Source organism: Diaphorina citri, unplaced genomic scaffold, assembly GCF_000475195.1.
Source record: "Diaphorina citri unplaced genomic scaffold, Diaci psyllid genome assembly version 1.1 scaffold505, whole genome shotgun sequence".
NCBI classification, from domain to species: domain Eukaryota; kingdom Metazoa; phylum Arthropoda; class Insecta; order Hemiptera; family Psyllidae; genus Diaphorina; species Diaphorina citri.
The window spans coordinates 162,880-184,682 of NW_007377940.1; the positions used below are offsets into that span (position 1 = coordinate 162,880).

Genomic DNA, 21,803 nt, shown 5'->3' on the forward strand with positions numbered 1-21,803 from the left:
TTTTATGCCATATTTTTGCGTGTATAAACACTTCACTATCACCACCAGACAATCCAGCTCGGAAACCAACAGCGAAAAATATTTCCAAGTTCTGTGCAAATCTCTGGCCGATATGAGGAACTTGTACTCATGATAAGTAGAATTCACAGGGATTATTCTACAATATGCGTATATACCATAATTATGCGCTATCAGACCAATTTTATGCCATATTTTTGCTTGTATAAACCTCTCTGGGACGAAAATCTAACAAGCTCTTTTGGGATATATCTCTAAAAAAAAAAATACTTGCCTACATTGTTTTGTACCGTTTAAATACGTTTATTGTTAAGCCAATATTATATTCAATTATTATATACGACCATATACCTAACTTTTTTTGGGACCAAAATCTAAACAAGCGCTACTAGGATTTTTCTTCCATTGTCCTATGTGACTTTCTCTACTACTTTACGGTTTTATACGTTTATTTTTGTTGGACCAATTTCATGCCATATGCTTGGGGAATATCTCTAAAAAAAAAAAAAAAAAAAAAAAAAAAATACTTGCCTACATTGTTTTGTACCGTTTAATACGTTTATTGTTCAGCCAATATTATGTTCAATTATTATATACGACCATATAACTTTTTTTGGGACCAAAATCTAAACAAGCGCTACTAGGATTTTTCTTCTATTGTCTTATGTGACTTTCTGTACTACTTTACGGTTTTATACGTTTATTTTTGTTGGACCAATTTCATGCCATATGAAGACCCCTCGGGAAAAAAGATGGGAGTCCAATTTTCAAAAAAAAAAATGAGTTAGACACATTATATAGTACTTCCCCCCCAAAACTATCGATTTTTGAAGTCAGAAATGCGAAAAACAATGAGGGTACAGAGCTAGAACGATTTGAAAATATCATACACACGGAAAGAAAGATGAATGTCGCAGAGTCACAGTAAGAAAGATGAGAGTCCAAGATCCCAATTTCCACGTGATTTCAGCTTTCTCTGTTGTTTTAACTTGTCGGTTCTAATTTCAGTTGTAATTAGTGCGTGCCAAAAGTCAGTTCTACGGCTACGGGCGGTTTGTGGTAATATTATTAAAATAATTTAATATTATTCAATGCTTAAGGTAGGAAAAACCACATACCTACTTTGTTTTTTCATTTTTTATAAGTTTTAACAGCAAAAAAGATGAATGTCCAGTTTCACCCCTGGACTCTCATCTTTATTGATGTTTTTTGTTTGACCTTTGAATACAATTTTAATTTTTAAATTTTCCCTACAAGTGCTTATGTTTCAATTCACCATAGGATATATGCTCAACAATATTTTCCACCGATTAGCGAAAAAAAAATTAAAATCCCAAGTGTTAGCATTTAGTAATAGCGTTTCAAAGTTTAAAACGCGATTTTCTCAAAATGAGAAAAGGTGGACTCCCATCTTTTTTCCCGTGGGGTCTTCATATGCTATCGTATGTGGCGTGCACTTTCTCAGAAAATCCAAAACGGAAGATCTATTTCATCTTCAAAGTCAATTATTTTTACTTTAGTTTTAGGATCCTTTTATTTGAACTCCATTTTTTAATAGCGTATGAATTTGTCCCCAAGTGGACTAATTATTGCACGCTTGTTGAAGCCTATACTACCAAATCTGCAGGTAAACAACTCGGTTGATAATGCATTTAATATTTTAATTTCTTTTATTGGTGGTAGCTATAGGTTAATTGGACTGAATACCTCCCCTCTATTATTATTATTATTATTATTACTCTCTATGTTTTTCTGTACGTGGTTTGTGTAACACTTATTATGTATCTCTATTTAAGGAAAATATTAATGCATTTAATATTTTAATTTCTTTTATTGGTGGTAGCTATAGGTTAATTGGACTGAATACCTCCCCTCTATTATTATTATTATTACTCTCTATGTTTTTCTGTACGTGGTTTGTGTAACACTTATCATGTATCTCTATTTAAGGAAAATTTATAGGTATTTATACGGATTATATTATTTTATATTAATAAAATTGTTATTATAATTTTATAACTCTGCATTTCTTTTCAATTCAATTTTTGTATTTTGTATTTAGGAAAGGACGAAATATATTGTCTTTAGATGTTTGACATTTTCCGTTTACACCCTGTAGGTATGAAAGTCAATACATACGAAAATGTGGGAGAATGATCTAATGGCCAAGTTCCCGATATTTGAAAACAACAACATTACAACAACAACGTGCGAAAATGAGAAACAATTTCATATTTTTTTTATTTTTTCATGCAATAATTTGTTCTTTGGGTACATCATTGAAAGGGGAAAAAGAATCCATTTTATTTCCGTAAAAAAAGTTCCTTAAATTTCAATCACGTCTGGAAAAATATTTAAAGCCCAAGACCATCTTCATGACCCTCTGATGGGTCGGTCCAGAAAGCACCGAAAACGGCTACGCCTACGGTATGACGCTATTCTCCAACATCGAGCGTTCCTGTCGTTGTTTCTCCTTAAGCTTCTATTTATACGGATTATATTATTTTATATTAATAAAATTGTTATTATAATTTTATAACTCTGCATTTCTTTTCAATTCAATTTTTGTATATTGTATTTAGGAAAGGACGAAATATATTGTCTTTTGATGTTTGACATTTTCCGTTTACACCCTGTAGGTATGAAAGTCAATACATACGAAAATGTGGGAGAATGATCTAATGACTAATGGCCAAGTTCCCGATATTTGAAAACCAACAACAACAACAACAACAACAACGTGCGAAAATAAGAAACAATTTCACATTTTTATTATTATTATTTTTTTAATAATGTAATAATTTGTTCTTTGGGTGATACATCATTGAAAGGGAAAAAAGAATCCATTTTATTTCCGTAAAAAAAAGTTCTTTAAATTTCAATCACGTCTGGAAAAATATTTAAAGCCCAAGACCATCTTCATGACCCTCTGATGGGTCGGTCCAGAAAGCACCGAAAACGGCTACGCCTACGGTAACACGCTATTCTCCAACGTCGAGCGTTCCTGTCGTTGTTTCTCCTTAAGCTTCTGAAACCGCTCTATCAACACAAGTACAGACTGCCTCGGTTTAGGCTGGACAGGGGTAACAATAGGCGGCAGGGTTTGTGACGCTGAGAAGGTATCTCTGGGCGAAGTAGGGGTATGGTTAGGCAGACTAGGGGAATGAACAGGCGGGGTCGGTGTATGAGGATCATTGGAAGCTGGAGTCGGTGTTAAAGCCCGGGGTGAAAATGGGGACGGGTTAGACACATCTAGAAGGGCGTCAAAAATATCCATCTGTCGAGACACCTGTTGGACACTCGCGTCTAAGAACGAAGTCGATTCCGAGCAAGTAGTTTGAGAGAGGTTCGAAGGGAGTTTGAAGCTTGAGTTCCCGAAGCTTTGATTCCCCCCGGGGGACTTAGGTCCTGGAGATCCCTCGGGAGAGGGGGAAGGAAGACGTTCACTCATCTTGTTGTACAGAAGGTAGCGAAGGAGAGAGTCTTCCCGTTTCTTAGAGGGGGTGCTATTAGGGGAGTCTTCAGGCTTTTTGGCAGGCGGGGACTCGGCTTGTTTCTTGACAGGGGTGGATGCTAGGGAGCTTATGATGCGGGAACTGCAGGCCAGAGGAGAACCACTGCTTGTGGGAGACATAACCTGGAATACAATACAATACGTTGTGGGTATTCAATCAAGCTTTGATTATTTACTTCGTCATATACAACATGTAAAGCATACCTAAAATAAGGAAAAATCCCACGGAAGTCTTAATTTAGGCTGGACAGGGGTAACAATAGGCGGCAGGGTTTGTGACGCTGAGAAGGTATCTCTGGGCGAAGTAGGGGTATGGTTAGGCAGAGTAGGGGAATGAACAAGCGGGGTCGGTGTATGAGGATTTCTTAGGTCATGTTGTTGTAGACAAATAGTGATGGCAGAAAAAAGAAAAGATATCTTTTTTATCAGCCATACACTGGGCTGATGGTCTTTAGCCATGTTGCATTGGTCATAGTAGGCACATGATACAACTTGCTCTTAGGTCATGTTGTTGTAGACAAATAGTGATGGCAGAAAAAAGAAAAGATATCTTTTTTATCAGCCATACACTGGGCTGATGGTCTGTAGCCATGTTGCATTGGTCATAGTAGGCACATGATACAACTTGGATTTTCCAATTTCAAGTATGGTTAGATTGGTTAGCCAGCATAGTTAGCTTGGAGCATAGCATGTCTGCCTTGTAAGTGCTAGATTGCAGGTTCAACTGCCACCTGGAGAAAACTTCATCTTGAACAGATAAGGTTTGTTCTCGGAACAGCTTGCTCTCGTCGATCTTGTCCTCCTCTTATAGATTTCAAGATGACTTTTGTTGTTACAGTTCCCTCTATCAAATGGGTAAAAAGACTTTGAACATCCATCTGTTTTTCCTCCTGACCTGAACATCCATTTAACTTACTTTGAAAATATCAGTGAGTATCTCAAGAGCTACTCGTCTGAATTCTGCCTCCATTCTGTTATCATAGAGAGGCCATAGAACTCGTGTCATCCGGGCTGGTACTAGGAGTTTGAGTAAATATCGCAGCACTGTCAGACTGGTCATTGATTTGGTTTTAGTTTTGAACACACCCTGAAATGAAAGTAAATTGCCTGTAAACATACATCCGGGAAATTTTTGTATTTGGTTGTTTAGATTTGATTAGGGCAGCATTCCTGAACACAGCTATACAACTTTGTATTTACCTTTGAATACAATTTTAATTTTTAAATTTTCCCTACAAGTGCTTATGTTTCAATCCACCATAGGATATATGCTCAACAATATTTTCTCTTTGTATTTCACAATATTCAGACATTACAGATATCAATACAATGGTTTTGCAATGTAGAAAGTCCTTTAAGAAACAGAGGCTTTGTATTTCACAATATTCAGACATTACAGATATCAATACAATGGTTTTGCAATGTAGAAAGTCCTTTAAGAAACAGAGGCACATGAATCACATGATACCAATTAACTTGGGGAAAAAACCATTTGGAAGTCTTTTTCTCCACTTTTGAAACAGTTATCAGTATGTTAAGAAGGTGATTTTAGTTTGTGGAATCAAAATCAATCAGATGACTCACATTTTTATAAACACCGGACACTTGACCATCCTTGGATTCTTCTCTGGACAGGAATATTTTCATATAAGAATCCAGGTAGCTGTGTAGCCTATTCAAATCCATAGCCATATTGTTGAATGAAATGAGCAGTTAGAGCGTGGTAATTTCTTGTTGGATTTTCCTGCAAACAATCACAAGTAGGTGGTATATCTTATCTTCAATTTTTATCAATGGGAAAGATCTTTGGGTCTACCTTAACACCAAACCAAGAGCAAGACATATGACATACGTACCTTACAGATTTATTCGCAACGCCATAGATCGGAGAAGACATGAAATTCCGGGGAATCTGCAGTTTTTATAAAAAGTTCAGACTAGAAAAATGTGTGAAAAACCAGAAGAAAATTCATTTTCCATATTCCACAAAACTTGACCGTTGATTTCCTGGATTTAAATTTTTGAATTTTGAACTCAACTTTTTTCCAATGTTGTCACATTATACGTACCTTACAGATTTATTCGCAACGCCATAGATCGGAGAAGACATGAAATTCCGGGGAATCTGCAGTTTTTATAAAAAGTTCAGGTTCAGACTAGAAAAATGTGTGAAAAACCAGAAGAAAATTCATTTTCCATATTCCACAATCCACAAAACTTGACCGTTGATTTCCTGGATTTAAATTTTTGAATTTTGAAGTTTTGAACTCAACTTTTTTCCAATGTTGTCACATTTGTCACTGTGATCAGGCTGTGATGTGATACATTTGTCTCGATTTCCGTACGAAGTTCTCCGCTCGTTCGCTCGCGTTTTCCGTACGCTATTTTTTCTTTCTTTTTCAAGATGATTAAAATTTAAATAAAAAATATTTTTTTATCATTGCGAAAAAAGGAAAAACTTAATTCATAAAATAGATAAAATTAAATATATTTAAAATTTAGATATTTAATTTTTAATAATAAACAGGGTGGGATTTTGTACGCTAAAACTCTCCATTGTTACGCGTTTGAAAACTCAACGAAGCCACCATCAGCTGATAACACTGCGCAATCGGTGAGAGCGTAATCAACGTTGAAACGTTGAGGTTTTGTCATTTGTCCTAAAAATATGGGTTGTTACAAATACAAATTAATTTGTGTAATGTCAGTAATGTGTTAAATTAAAATATTTTTTTGCCTGTGAAGTTTTAAATTGATTTATTAATGTGATTACTAGGTAACTCAGTGTGATCTGCTTCCAGTGCCTTTTCCTTGGAACCTAAAGATCCTAACATGACTGTGGATTTCACTGATTATTTCTGGGTAAGAAAGATTCTACACATCACTTCCTTTGAAGGTTTTTCTTGTCTGTTAAATTGTACAGTCTATCAGACAGGGGATGAAGAAAGGCAGATACTGATACTCCAGTTTGTCATAATCCTGAACATTTCTTGTCTGTGTTGCCTAAGCTGGTTTTAAATTTGTCTGCCGAGTGCAAGCACTATTATTTTTGAGCCAAGTAACATCATGTCTGAATATCCTCCTCCTTTACATATCAGTCTGAGAGAATCACCCAAAGACTTCAACACCCCTTTATTATGAAATAATTGTTTAACTTGTCTAAGCTTCTGCCTAGATTGAGTATATTATCAAGATGTTTATCTATGGAGGTATTATTCTGAACTAAGTAATGATAATTAAGAAATAGGCATCTCCCTCCCCTCACTAAAAGCTCTTGACAACAACCCTGCCAGCATTGATTCGGCCCTAACTTATCTGAAGGCCATTGGGCTCTTCACCAAGATCTAGAATCAGAGGGGTCCGACCGAATTCGGCCCAAGGAAGAAATGTGGGACGCGGAGAAATTCTATTCCAGCTCCGATTCAGATTCAGGTGAAAGGAAGATTTTTTTAAAAGTCATTAAAATAATGGTTTCTTAATGGAGTGTGCCTGAAGTTATGTGTTTTTTTTTTTTTTTTTTTTTTTTTTTTTTTTTTCACAATAATATTAATAATAATAACTATAGGGTCAACCTAATAACTCTCACTTCCCTTCCTGACATTTCTTTTTCCAGTAGTACCCCGCGAGGATCTGATTCCCAACTTACCCCTCGTCAATTTAAACCCCACCGATCCTCCCCTGGCAGAGACAAAGCCATCTGTCTCCCTAGCCGGCAGTGGCGACTCTAAGCCACCCAAACGTGAAGGTAATGTCGGCAATATAGGTAGCAGACAGTCCCGTCGAACAACCTCCTTACTGAATCTGTTCATATCAACATCCCAGGGTACGTTTCTTACCTCTATTCTTCTAATCTTGCTCTGTCCCCCCCCCCTATTTGTATAACTTGTACATACGTTTTGTAACTTGGTCAAGTCTTAATCTCTTCAGGGACAATTGAACTTTTGTGAAAAAAAAAAGTGTTCGGGCCGCTGATTTTGTTGATTAACATGCTCTAGACCAGCAAAAAAAAAAAAAAAAAAAAAAAAAAAAAAAAAAAAAAAAAAAGGGAAAAAAACTCAAGAAAAAAAATAAAAAACGAAAATTTTTTATCTCAAGTACTATTTAGAAAAAAAAAATAATTGAAATAAGACCCTGAAAGTTAACTGTAAAGTCTCAAATGATAACGCTGTCCGATTAAGTGTTTAATGCAATTAAAAAACCATTAATTTTTCTCGAAATTAAGAAAAATCAAGCTACTTAAAAATAAATGTTCCATTCTATTTAATACGAGATGATATCAGGACCTTATGCTCGGGGCCCATTTTTGTAATGAAAAAACTTAAAAATATGACCGGATTATCTATTGGATAATCGTTGACTATAGTTTAAATCATCCAACTCAACGCTTGTAATCCAATTAGATAACAGTTTATTTTTATTCAAGGAGTGTGCCCTTAAACCGCACCTAAATGCTAAAAAGACTAGTCTTTTTGGCATAAACTTAACGCTATCTGTCAGTTTAATGACAATAACCCTGAGAAGAGGAAGTTGGTTTGTCTGGGGATCATTATGTATGTGGTCATCTCAAACAGGGAATGAATACCCGTTTGCTCCATCCAAGAACCCCAAGTGTAAACGAGGAAGTGTGAAGTGCGCATACAGTGTACTTTTTCGCTAGACTTAATCTCGCGAGACCACTTTTACGAGCTACCAGTTGCGTAGAGTAGTGTACACAGTCATAAAGCCGCCCTCTATATCTATGGTAGAGACCAAGTTGAGAGAAAAAGTCTTACAGCTGTCTGCCACTTTTAGATATTTGATTGGCAATAGATTCCGTATTCATGAAATGTTTTTGTAAGCGAAAATATGTGCAGGGAGATTGGCATTGCATTTATAGTGGATTTCAACTGGCCAATGATTGACGTGTTACTGTTTATCTCCTACTCGTATATTTACATAAGAGTACAAAATACATTAACTTAATAATAAATAGATAACAGAAGATTAGAAGTAAAACCGTGGTTCTAGAAGGAGTCCAAACAAAACATTAAAGCCACGAGGATGCAAGTATCCCGTCTAGCCCGGGTACGACACTCGAAGTTTCAGGATATTTTTTTGTTATTATTTAGGTACACTTATTTATTTACTTTATTAGTTAGCAAAATTGCCTAAATTATGCGTTTTGAAATAAACAAGGATGAATTCTCTATTTGGTTTTATTCATCAAAAAGAATGATCTTGTATCTGTAGCATAAAACTACGACGTTTGATGTTTATGGAAGGATTGGTAACCTATTTTCTTCAAGATACTTTGCTTCATCTAATTCAGGAGTTATATAAATTTGTAGTTTCTCACAGGAATAAGACCAATAATTCGGGAAATAGAACCTTTGTCCTGGGCGTCTCAGTAATTTTTTTTGTTAGGTTCTTGTTTGTAGTGTCTGTCCTTTTTGATGTACAAAAATCCTATTTGTTGTGTTTTGTTTGGGATTGAGTGGAATTTTGGTCCTGTGCTTTTATAAGACAGTCCACCCAATGAAATAAACTTTAAAAGCTACTTATATTAAGCGGTATTAGTGAGATTTAATAGATGGCACAAGTTGCAGTTTGAGAAGCTGGGATTTTTATTAACTATTCTATTAATATTTATTTTTGTGTTAAAGTAGATATGTAGAGTACCTATACTCTCCATCAAAGTATATATTTTCTAAGGGAGTTTTAGATACAGGGTAGTCTGGTTAAATCATAATATTTAGTAAGTATTGTTCATCATTTGTTGTAACGTTACTAATCATGAAATCATAATACCGCTGTACAATACTTGCCTAGAGTTCAAATTTAAAAATATTAGCCGTTCGAGTATTTGTTACATTCTGAAAAAAGTCGAAATTTCGTCAACAAAACGGCAAATTTTCGCTAAAACCCGTTCGAGAAAGAAGAATTAAAAATACGAAAAAGAAGAATAAAAAAAAAAAAAAAAAAAAAAAAAATTGGGTTCAATTTTTTTTTTTGATCAGCTGATTTGAAAATCTCATTTTGGTGAAAAAATTTCCTTCTGGCTGCTGTAATCGGGTTCGAGAATGTTTGTTTTTTTCGTGAAAATTTTGGAAACTCGAACCGAATTGAAAAAAATAGATATTTAGATTGTAAAAAAAAAATTCACGAAAAAATACTCGAACCGGGCTTTGTTTATGTACTTCATCTTATTTTTTAATAGGTATCTTCATTGACTCTGAATTTTGTAATTATTGGGGATCTATTTATAAAATAAAAACGGAAAAATCAAAGGTGAGTGGAGATTTTCATTACAGGTTTAACTCCGGGTTAAGAAGACTTAACCCGACTTAACTCGGAGGTCCTAGGTTCGAATCCACCGCGCTAACCTCTGCACAACAGAGGTTTCTTTTATTTATTTTTTACTCAAATTTTCAAAGTCGACAAATGGGTCCCCTGAATTCATACATTTACTTTTTTTTCCTCCAGCAAATACTTGTGTTAATAAAAATCTCCACAGCCTAAGTTCGAATAGAACTCATTTCTGATTTAATTGCTTCATCGGAATTCTCATTTCCCTAGGAAAAAACACCTTGTACATAACTTCTTTGACCTTCCTGTGATCTGTCTTCGCTTCACCTTTTCAGTTGTCATAATATGTTACAGGCAGCAATAAGGAAGTGGTGCTAAGTCCCCAAGGGTTCAGTGGGGTCGGCCAAGGTATGCCTACTTCCGCCCCGTCTAGTCCTAATGCTACGCCTCTGGCCGCTCCTGTTATCACTCTCTCTCGAAACCCTCTGCGCAATTCAAAATGTAAAGTCAACTATTTGTGTATCTTTTGAATGTATTTTTGTACCCGCTCAGTCACGCCAATTTTCTCTGTTAGGTTGGGGTTTTGCCTCGTCGGGTTGTGTCGGGATTGAGTGTAAAGTCCGGTCTCCCCATCCCATGACATGTCTCCCCATCTGGTCTTTCCTTGTGTGTACGCGTTGAGTTTCGTTGCGTGTGAACTTGATAGTTGCACAAATTCCAGTTCTAGTTGAATGAAATTGGGTCAAATATTGCGTACCCGGAATTTGGCGCAAATGTTGCGGACACACGTAACCTTCCGTCGAAAGACCAAGTTCAGATACGTAGCCTAGCGCGTGTTTCGGACTCAAATTCTGGACTGATCCGGGTATGAAGTGCACAGAATTAAGCAGAAAAGAACCACCCATAAGGCAATTCCCCTTATGGATGGTTCTTTTCTGCCTAATTCTGTCCAAATATAACTCAATCCTCGACTACTTTCAATCCTGAGATAATCCAACTGGGTACAACCCCAACATTTAGTTTTCTCCCAATTCTCTTTCTCTTTCTTTCGAGTCTGCACTTTTGGTCTTCTTCTCTCTTTATCTTTGACAGTTTTCACGTAACCTTCTGTTCTTCATCTAACTCAGTATTGCAGCGTTTTGACAACTTGAAAATGTGTAAATTTATTAAATGTACAAAAAAATTAAACTGCGATTTACAAAATTGATTTGTAAAGTATGACCTATAAATTTCCATCAAACCAATACGTATCGAGAAAATCATCCTTATCTCCGATAATAAAAAAAAAAAAAAAACTGTTAAAAGGAAAATAAAAACAATTGATACACACTGTAGATAACCAAAGATTCCTAAAAAGGTGGTGGGGAAATGTATTACTGTGAAGTCTAAATAAAGCGCTACTTTCAAGTAAGTAAGTATGTACCTAACTAATTATTTATTGACAATGACGAAAGGTTATAATGCAGAGTGAAACTTGGTTGAATAGATGAAACACGATTTTCTACTCTTCAGACTTAAATATAGGTATAATATGATCTTCATAAACCAAAGGAAGTGAGATTAGATTTTACATACCCAGAAAAGTTTGCACACTAGTCCGAAACTGTTGATATAAATCCATCTGTGAAACATCCGCGGTCAAAGTAGTCGCCTCACAGTCCACGGGTTCCTCTCCTCGTATTTGAGCATCCCAAGTGTTCAACCAATCAGCATCGCAGATAGCCAGCTGAGGTTCCGGAATGGAAGGTTCCCAGTTCAGTTCCCTCATTAGGTTCTGATATAAATCCATCTGTGAAACATCCGCGGTCAAAGTAGTCGCCTCACAGTCCACGGGTTCCTCTCCTCGTATTTGATCATCCCAAGTGTTCAACCAATCAGCATCGCAGATAGCCAGCTGAGGTTCCGGAATGGAAGGTTCCCAGTTCAGTTCCCTCATTAGGTTCTGAGTAGTGGTGTCATATTCTGCCTGTTTTGCTGACTTAGAGGTTTCTAAGTCGGCAATATCGCGGCTGACTGTTTCGTCTGTGCTGATCACCTGTAAGTAATAGGAAGAAGTCAAAATATTAACAATAAGTAGTTATAAATAATTCGCTCTTTCGAACCTTTTTATTTTATCACCAGCTTTTTATTTTATTTCCCGTGTTTTAGTGTTAAATGTTACCGATTTACGTGCTTTTTCGTTAGTGTTTTCGTGAAATATTGACATACCCATCTGATGATGATCCAATGATCGAAATGCGTATCGTGTAATATACTGCAATGTAAGTAAAACATGGTATCTTAAGGCTACATATTGAGAAATCACATTGATTGATCTCAGGTACCATAAGGTTTGTACAAAACAATACGGTTTCAGCAAGCTTTAGTAATTTGAATTTTATTCAACTTTGTTTTTCCAGATTGATCGAACTCAGTAACTTACCAAACTTGTGAACTGTTTCATGAGTGATATACACGCGGGATCTTCGCTACCAAACGCTCCAAACAGGCTAAGCACAGGGTTCGATTCCCGGAATTGTTTCGCCTCTCTCACTACAGCCACAAGGTCGACAGTACTGTCCCCTCTTTTCTCAACTTTGGGCCTAAATTGGTATATTCTTGTAAATATTTTCTCGTTTTAAAGAATGTTTGAAAACTTTTGAATTATGTAATGAGCCTATTTGATACAGTTTACTCCCACAAGATCACTTGAATCACTTAAGTACAGTAACTTACCAAACTTGTGAACTGTTTCATGAGTGATATACACGCGGGATCTTCGCTACCAAATGCTCCAAACAGGCTAAGCACAGGGTTCGATTCCCGGAATTGTTTCGCCTCTCTCACTACAGCCACAAGGTCGACAGTACTGTCCCCTCCATTGAGGAATTGTAATGGAGCCAGGGCTAGGTTATCACAGGACGCTACGCTGCTAAGCAGCGAAGACGTTTTGGTAGTTAGTTCAGTGAGCTGGGTACTCTGCTTTTCAACCTCAGTGTGGAAATCTGAAAATAATTTCATTTTAATACTATTTTAATTTAAAAAGGTGATTGTTTCACCCGCGTTTTTATTTCGTAGCAATGAATGGACGCTTGTGGTCTGTGTCCAGAGGGCAATATGCTCAAATTCTCCTATCCCAGAAGTATAAACAACATGTATAAGGTGTACCTATTCTATTCAATTCTTTTCAATCAAGAGATTCTTGTCAAGCGTATATTATTCCATTACCTGACATCTTCGTATCATCATGTATCATGTTGACATCCAAACTGTTCTGTTTCAAATATTTCTCAGCCTCAGTTTCTACTTTATTAATTGATTCTTCTGTTTGCTTGATACTGGACGTGAGTTCACTGTGAACATAAAATATTAAAAATATGAACTCAGTTTCTACTGGATTTGTGTATATGTAGAGCTTGCAGAACCTTGATACAGTTCTGTACTTTAAATCATCATGCGTTTAAATCACTGTTGTTCTTTTTTTGACATAATTTTTTTCCCTAGGAAAGTATACATAAATTTCTTGATATGGTAGGTACCAAAACTTGCAACAATATCTTATTACAGTTTGGCTAACACAAATTGGCTTTCCACTGAAATGGTTATGGCATTCAACTGGTCTCTCCTTGCTCTCCTATCTTCAACCACTTCTTATGCCCGCCACGCACGCTAAGACCGCCGAAACGTACTGAGGTCTTTCAGGCGGTCTGCCAGACCCAAGTCTGAGACCGCCCCACACGTTCAGACTTTTGTCTGTCAGACCGTCTGAGTGGCGGGCATGTGACTTACCTAGCCTGGACTTGAGCTTGGTCCACAAAGTGTTGAGCCGAGACCAGCTGATCTCTCAGTCTTGCAGTTGCCGTTCTCTCCACTTCTCTTGCCATTATCTTCACGCCCACTTCCTCCCCCACTGGCTTTGTCCGCACACATTGCTTCTCTATTTGAGTCACACGCACACCCATGTCCTCACTCTGGGCTTTCAGATCACGCTTGAGGATTTCACTGCAGAGGTTGACGAGGATGTGGACAAACTTGACACCATGTGGTGTTATGAGAATGCTCATGGTGATTGGTGGAACTCGGCTGATGTTCTGAAATGAGATCAAGATCATAAATGTCATCTTAGGTCATGTTGTTGTAGACAAATAGTGATGGCAGAAAAAAGAAAAGATATCTTTTTTATCAGCCATACACTGGGCTGATGGTCTTTAGCCATGTTAACGTTTGGTTGAGATAGGTGCTGCGGTTGGCTGTATTTTGACCGCTTTTTGGCGGTTTTTGACCGTTTTTTGGCGATTTTCAGCTATACTGACTAAACTGTTAGAGATATTGTAAAAGTTAATATAGAACATGAAAACAAGCATCATTCAATAGGATAATGAAAGTCGTGTGATGTTCACACCAGATTTTCTTTCTTTTTTTCTCTCTGGGTTGGAGGTTCCAATGGATAAAGAGGGTAAAAGTAGCTATCAAAATTTTGATTACCCAGTAATTAGCCATAGCCATGTAAGTAACATTACATTCAATGATACCTAGAATACCCTACTGATTGCAATAAATCTTTTTGTAATTGTGAATTATCTAAATTCCCCTTTCAGGGCCAACATAGAAGAGAACAATTCAAAGTTATTTGGGAAGTTGGCCAAACAATCAGGTGGCAGATTTTGATTACCCAGTAATTAGCCATGTAAGTAACATTACATTCAATGATACCTAGAAATCCTAGAATACCCTACTGATTGCAATAAATCTTTTTGTAATTATGAATTATCTAAATTCCCCTTTCAGGGCCAACATAGAAGAGAACAATTCAAAGTTATTTGGGAAGTTGGCCAAACAATCAGGTGGCAGTGGGACATTTGCTCCATTATGGCAAGTGTTGAAGACATCAATAGAAAAAATAGCCACAGTTCAAGTTAAAATGATGCAGAAAGTGAATGATTTGGTCAAAGACGTATGCAAGTACACAGAGGAGCTGCAGAAGAAACACAAATTAGTAAGTTTTGGGAAATTAAACAATTAATCCAAACAGAAAAGGGTAGCACTTTTGTCCATTATAAGCGGAAATCACTTGCTCTTATGTTAGGTTTGTAAATACTCATTTATTGTTTAGAACAAACTTCCAAGTAGGTAAGTGAATTCCTTTTTTTTATTGATTAGGTAACTTTACTAATTTATTTTTCTCTAGGTAAAGGAAGAGCAAGGTCCCACATTAGAAATAGTTCAAACCATTCAATCAACCACATTGGTGCTACAGAAGGCCAAAGATGTCTATCTACAAAAATGTGAAGAGCTAGACAAGCTAAGGCGAGACAATGGTTCTGCCAAAGACCTCGAGAAAGCTGAGCTCAAAGTTAAGAAAGCTCAAGAAGACTATAAAACTATTGTAGACAAGTATGCTCTCATCAAAGAAGACTTTGAAAAGAGGATGTCCACCTCTTGTAAAGTAAGTTTTGCAAGGAAACTTGAATAATGAATTGAATATACATTTATTGCACCTGTTCACTGGTCAAGTTCAATAGATATCACCTGAAATACATATTCACTATAAACTTTTTTTTTTAACATTCCATCAAAATCCTTTGATCTTACGTACTTCTCATGGGTTCCAGTCAATGTTGATCAATTTGGGGGACTTTTCAGTCTTATCTGGAAATGTGTAGTAATGACTTGAAATTACAGTAAACAAAATCATATCAATAAACCTCTTTATCACACTCTTAGCATAATGGGACACCTTGTTCTTAGCTGACAGTCTGAATAAATCACTACTTATACTTTGTCTCTACAGTACTTCCAGCAAATAGAGGAAGCACATTTGAAACAGATGAAGGAATTCCTCAGCACTTACACAGAACTTATTGAGAACAATCATGATGCCATAGGTCAGGTAAGGCATATTCACTTTATATTTTTCAGAAGAAATGTTTAGTAGGAAGAAAATGATCTGAAATATCAATTGAAAAAACAACTCATATTTTCCTCTTGGAAAGATGACAGAAAGAAAGAACTATCTTGTTGCTTTTTAATAATTGTAAGTATTAGACAAGTTCTGAAGAAAACTAAGTGATTAATGCCAATGGGCACACTCATTTGAGATTATCCTTTGTCCTTCTAAGCAATCTAAGCTTTAATTGGTACTTCCATTTTTTCCCTTCAGATTTATTTAGAATTCAAAAGACAATGTTTGGAGCTGACCATTGATAAATTGTTGGAGCATTTCGTACTGAAAAAATATACCTTCAGATTTATTTAGAATTCAAAAGACAATGTTTGGAGCTGACCATTGATAAATTGTTGGAGCATTTCGTACTGAAAAAATATACTCTAATTCTGTCCAAATATAACTCAATCCTCGACTACTTTCAATCCTGAGATAATCCAACTCGGTACAACCCCAACATTTAGTTTTCTCCCAATTCTCTTTCTCTTTCTTTCGAGTCTGCACTTTTGGTCTTCTTCTCTCTTTATCTCTGACAGTTTTCACGTAACCTTCTGTTCTTCATCTAACTCAGTATTGCAGCGTTTTGACAACTTGAAAATGTGTAAAATTTATTAAATGTACAAAAAAATTAAAACTGCGATTTACAAAATTGATTTGTAAAGTATGACCTATAAATTTCCATCAAACCAATACGTATCGAGAAAATCATCCTTATCTCCAAAAATATACAGGATTGGAGAAGCCAGGAATCATTACTCAAGGTAAAAAGAATTAATTAAGGTACTCCGTGTAACATAACTTGGAAAGCATCCCATTTATGAACACAGATACTGATTTTCCTTGCAAGGTCTGTAGCACAAATCTTATCACAAAATCAATCGTTTGATTACTTCAATTTGATCATTAAATTGAAATAGGTGATCAAATTTCTTTCAAAATAAGTAGTTTTACTTTATCAACAAGACAGAAGAGATAAATAATAAAGACAAACAAAGAAAATTATTGAAAATGCTTTAATAATAATAATAAAAAAAAATAATAAAAAGAAACTGTTAAAAGGAAAATAAAAACAATTGATACACACTGTAGATAACCAAAGATTCCTAAAAAGGTGGTGGGGAAATGTATTACTGTGAATACGACATTGTAGCTGTTTGCTTAGTTTTGATGTGGTACTGCTTTATATTCCTGCAACTTGTTTTGCATGCTAGTATGTGCCGATTGTGCCATGCCCCCTAACCAATTTCAGCAACATAAAATCGGTTCCATTAATGATTTAACAACCATGGCAAAAGTCTAGGATTAGTCAGCTCCCATGGCGTAATGGTCACTGCACTCGCCTTGCACGCGGGAGACCCGGGTTCGATTCCCGGCGGGGTCAAGTTGGCGTAGTGGTCACTGCACTCGCCTTGCACGCGGGAGACCCGGGTTCGATTCCCGGCGGGGTCAAGAAATTTGTATCTGCAAAGGATTGATTCCGTGACTGTTGCGGGGCCCACTCAGCCTCGTGAGGAAAATGAGTAGCTATTGCATATAAATGCGCATAGCGACCGGTGCCAGCACGGTAGGTAAACATTGGATGTTAGGATTATTGAGATATTGGGAAAATCCTACAATGCTGCAGTGAGCACCAAAGTTGTGACATGATATCACAAAGAAACTGCATTTACATTACAAAAGTCTAGGATTCGGATTTCTTGCATATGAAAAAGCATGGCAAGAGTCTAGGGCTGGCCACTTATGGCTCCGACTGTCTGTTAGATGTAGGTCTGTCCTACAGTCGGAGCTCATTTGGCCAGCCTAAGAATCGATTTTTTTTTTTTTTTTTTTTTTTTTGGCACGTGATAGTTTATCTCAAGACTATTTTTAGAAAAAAAAAATAATTGAAAAAGACCCTGAAATGTTAACTGAAGTCTCAAATGATAACGCTGTCCATTAAGTGTTAATTGACCAATTAAAAAGACCATTAATTTTTTCTCCGAATTAAGAAAATCAAGCTACTTAAAAATAAATGTTCCATTTATTTAATACGAGATGATATCAGGGACTCTTATGCTCGGGCCCATTTTTGTAATGAAAAACTTAATCTAATATGACCGAGTTATCTGATTGGATAATCTTGATTCATAGTTTAAATCATCCAATCAATTTGCTTTATCCAATTAGATAAAGTTTATGTTTAGTCTCAAAGTGTGGCCCTTCAACCAATAATGGTAAAAAGAAGTCTATTTTGGCACTAAATTAACGCCATCTGTCAAGTTTAATGAAATAATCCCTGAAGAGATTAAGAGGGAATTGTTGGGTTTGTCTGGGGATCATTATGTATTGTGGTCAATTCTCAAACAGAAAAAATACCCGGTTTGTGCTACCATCAAGAACCCCATAGTGTAAACAAAGTCTGAAAGGTGCCAGTACACTGTGTACTTTTTCGCTAGACTTAATCTCGCGAGACCACTCTTTACGGAGCCTACCAAGTTCGTAGAGTAGTGTACACAGGTCATAAAGCGCTCTATACTCTCGGTAGAGACCAAGTTGAGAGAAAAAGTCTACAGTGTACTGGCACTTTTAGATATTTGATTGGCAATAATTTCCGTATTCATGAAAGTTTTTGTAGCAAAATATGTTGGTAGAGAATTGGCATCATTATCAGGGATTTCAACTGGCCAATTTGACGTGTTTGTTTACTCATACTCGTATTTACATAAGGTACAAAATATTAACGTAATAATAAAAAAAAAAAGATTAGAAGTAAAACCGTGGTTCTAGAGGAGTCAAAACAAAACATTAAAGCCACGAGAGCATGTATCCGTCTAGCCCGGGTACGACACTCGAAGTTTCACGATATTTTTGTTTTATTTAGGTACACTTATTTATTTACTTTTTAGTAGCAAAATGTTGCTAAATTATGCGTTTTGAAATAAACAAGGGTGAATTCTCTATTTGGGTTTTATTCATCAAAAGAATGATCTTGTATCTTGCATAAACTACACGTTGATGTTATGGAAGGATTGTACCTATTTTCTTCAAGATACTTTGCCTTCATCTAATTCAGGAGTTTAATAAATTTGTAGTTTTCACAGGAATAAGGACCTGTTTACCTGGGCCGCAATATACTGACAGTGTTATAGAGGGCGAGTGATGTTAAAGAATTTTATGAATGTGTTACGAGGTAGGGAAGAGAGTGAGAATTTTAAGTTTTGAAAAGTATGTAGCAAATAATAGGGAGATTTCGCATCGAATCCTGATCCCCATAACGCAACCCATGTTGGCGCCATCTTGTTTACATCATGTTTTTAGATTTTTTTTGTAGGGGTTCTTGTTTGTAGTGTCTGTCCTTTTTGATGTACAAAATTCCTATTTGTTGTGTTTTGTTTTGGGTGGGAATTTGGGCCTGTGCTTTTATAAGACAGTCCACCAATGAAATAAACTTTAAAGCTACTTATATTAAGCGGTTTAGTGGAAGATTTAAGATCACAAGTTTGAAGTTTGGAGCCTGGGATTTTTTTACTTTCTATTAAATTTATTTTTGTTGTTAAAGTAGATATGTAGGTACCTATACTCTCCATCAAAGTATTTTCTAAGGGAGTTTTAGATACAGGGTAGTCTGGTTAATCATATTCATTTGTAGGTATTGTTCATCATTTGGTAGTTACTAACATTGAACATAATACCCTGTACATACTTGCTAGAGTTCAAATTTAAAAATATTAGGGCCGGTTCGAGTATTTTTTACATTCTGAAAAAAGTCGAAATTTTCGTCAAAAAACGGCAAAATTTCGCTAAATCCGTTCGAGAAAGCAGAATTAAAAAAAAAAAAAAAAAAAAAAAAAATTGGGTTTTCAAAGGGTTTTTTTTTTTTTTTTTTTCCCCGGGGGGGGTGGTGTTTTGCCCGGGGTTTCCATCGGGAAAAAAAATTGGGTTCAATTTTTTTTTTTGATCAGCTGATTTGAAAATCTCATTTTGGTGAAAAAATTTCCTTCTGGCTGCTGTAATCGGGTTCGAGAATGTTTGTTTTTTTCGTGAAAATTTTGGAAACTCGAACCGAATTGAAAAAAATAGATATTTAGATTGTAAAAAAAAAATTCACGAAAAAATACTCGAACCGGGCTTTGTTTATGTACTTCATCTTATTTTTTAATAGGTATCTTCATTGACTCTGAATTTTGTAATTATTGGGGATCTATTTATAAAATAAAAACGGAAAAATCAAAGGTGAGTGGAGATTTTCATTACAGGTTTAACTCCGGGTTAAGAAGACTTAACCCGACTTAACTCGGAGGTCCTAGGTTCGAATCCACCGCGCTAACCTCTGCACAACAGAGGTTTCTTTTATTTATTTTTTACTCAAATTTTCAAAGTCGACAAATGGGTCCCCTGAATTCATACATTTACTTTTTTTTCCTCCAGCAAATACTTGTGTTAATAAAAATCTCCACAGCCTAAGTTCGAATAGAACTCATTTCTGATTTAATTGCTTCATCGGAATTCTCATTTCCCTAGGAAAAAACACCTTGTACATAACTTCTTTGACCTTCCTGTGATCTGTCTTCGCTTCACCTTTTCAGTTGTCATAATATGTTACAGGCAGCAATAAGGAAGTGGTGCTAAGTCCCCAAGGGTTCAGTGGGGTCGGCCAAGGTATGCCTACTTCCGCCCCGTCTAGTCCTAATGCTACGCCTCTGGCCGCTCCTGTTATCACTCTCTCTCGAAACCCTCTGCGCAATTCAAAATGTAAAGTCAACTATTTGTGTATCTTTTGAATGTATTTTTGTACCCGCTCAGTCACGCCAATTTTCTCTCTTAGGTTGGGGTTTTGCCTCGTCGGGTTGTGTCGGGATTGAGTGTAAAGTCCGGTCTCCCCATCCCATGACATGTCTCCCCATCTGGTCTTTCCTTGTGTGTACGCGTTGAGTTTCGTCATGGGATTGTTTTGCATGTAAATTTTAATACCGGTACTGAAGACTTAAGATCTTTAGAATCAATTGGACACACCTTTATAATAGTGCTCAATCATTCGCTTGAATAAGACCAAGATTGCCCTTAGTTTCCTTTGATGTTATAGCCATTGTGCCATTCTATTCGTTCTTATTATAATTATTTTCATGTGTAATCATGTTACAGATGATGACAGAGATCACAAGATTCACGTGGAGATCAAACCCCTGAGTGCCAACACAAATCAGATCAGCGCCAGTGTGGATGAACTACGAGTTACTGGTAAATTACTTGTTTAAATCTCTTAAAGATGTTGCTAGAATTGAGGGAAATTGATGGTCTTTCACCGGAAAGTTGTTGAGCTTCCCGGGTCCTAAGGGGTCGTAGATCCAACCATCGTGAGAACCCCCAACCATCGTGATAACGGCTAAATACACCACCCTAACCCCGATAGACCTCTGGGAGAACCCAATGCAAGCTGCCACCTTCCTTGATCTCATACCAACCCTGGAACCTGTTGGGGATGTTGACTGATCTGCTGTTTCTGCTACAACAACAGCAATAACCCCCTGAAAAAAGTTATTCATTATAATCATTATTAACGAAGATACATAGAAGAACACCCACCAGTAACTTATACTCTTGGTGAAGAGTATAAGTTACTGGTTTTCTTCTTTTCAAGACGAATCTTCACAAAGTCACGTCAGAATCTATCATTATGAAGACACATAGGCTTTCGTGAATTTCGGTTGTATTTTTACACACGCCATATCCTTCCGGTTCTCGCTTTACAGCCGGCAACTTAACCCTCTCCCCACTCTCGGTCAAGGAAAGGCGAAACTCCATCGACATTAACCCGGAGGTCAACTTCTCCCAGTCTCCTCACAAGAAGATCAACGGTCTCGCAGAACTCAATCACGCCCTCATGAAGACCATGGGAGACAGCGCTTCCACTGAGGATAAACCGGACCATGTGGATCCAACAGAACCTCCTCTAGGTCTTTGATTTTATTTCCTACATTTTATTATTATTATTATTGTTGTTGTTTTTTTTGTTTTTTTTTTTTTTTAATCAAGGTGTTTTTACTTATTTGTTAAAAGTATTCCCCCCCCCCCTAAGTAGCCTCT

The 21,803-nt window shown here is 36.5% G+C and overlaps 2 protein-coding genes across 2 annotated transcripts; one reads left to right on the forward strand and one right to left on the reverse strand.

Moving 5' to 3' along the window:
* Window positions 1-11,384: 11,384 nt before the first annotated feature.
* On the reverse strand, window positions 11,385-14,012 carry LOC113467577. The gene is made up of 6 exons (XM_026823820.1): window positions 13,989-14,012; window positions 13,586-13,887; window positions 13,025-13,149; window positions 12,533-12,801; window positions 12,240-12,428; window positions 11,385-11,852 (listed from the first exon to the last, which is right to left on the reverse strand). Exons 1-6 carry the CDS (start codon window positions 14,010-14,012, stop codon window positions 11,385-11,387), a joined length of 1,377 nt encoding a protein of 458 aa, XP_026679621.1.
* Window positions 14,013-14,239: 227 nt separating this feature from the next.
* LOC103509522 (F-BAR domain only protein 2) lies at window positions 14,240-16,052 on the forward strand. Its single transcript, XM_026823821.1, has 6 exons — window positions 14,240-14,302; window positions 14,395-14,450; window positions 14,585-14,792; window positions 14,985-15,242; window positions 15,588-15,686; window positions 15,957-16,052. Exons 1-6 carry the CDS (start codon window positions 14,240-14,242, stop codon window positions 16,050-16,052), a joined length of 780 nt encoding a protein of 259 aa, XP_026679622.1.
* Window positions 16,053-21,803: the final 5,751 nt, after the last annotated feature.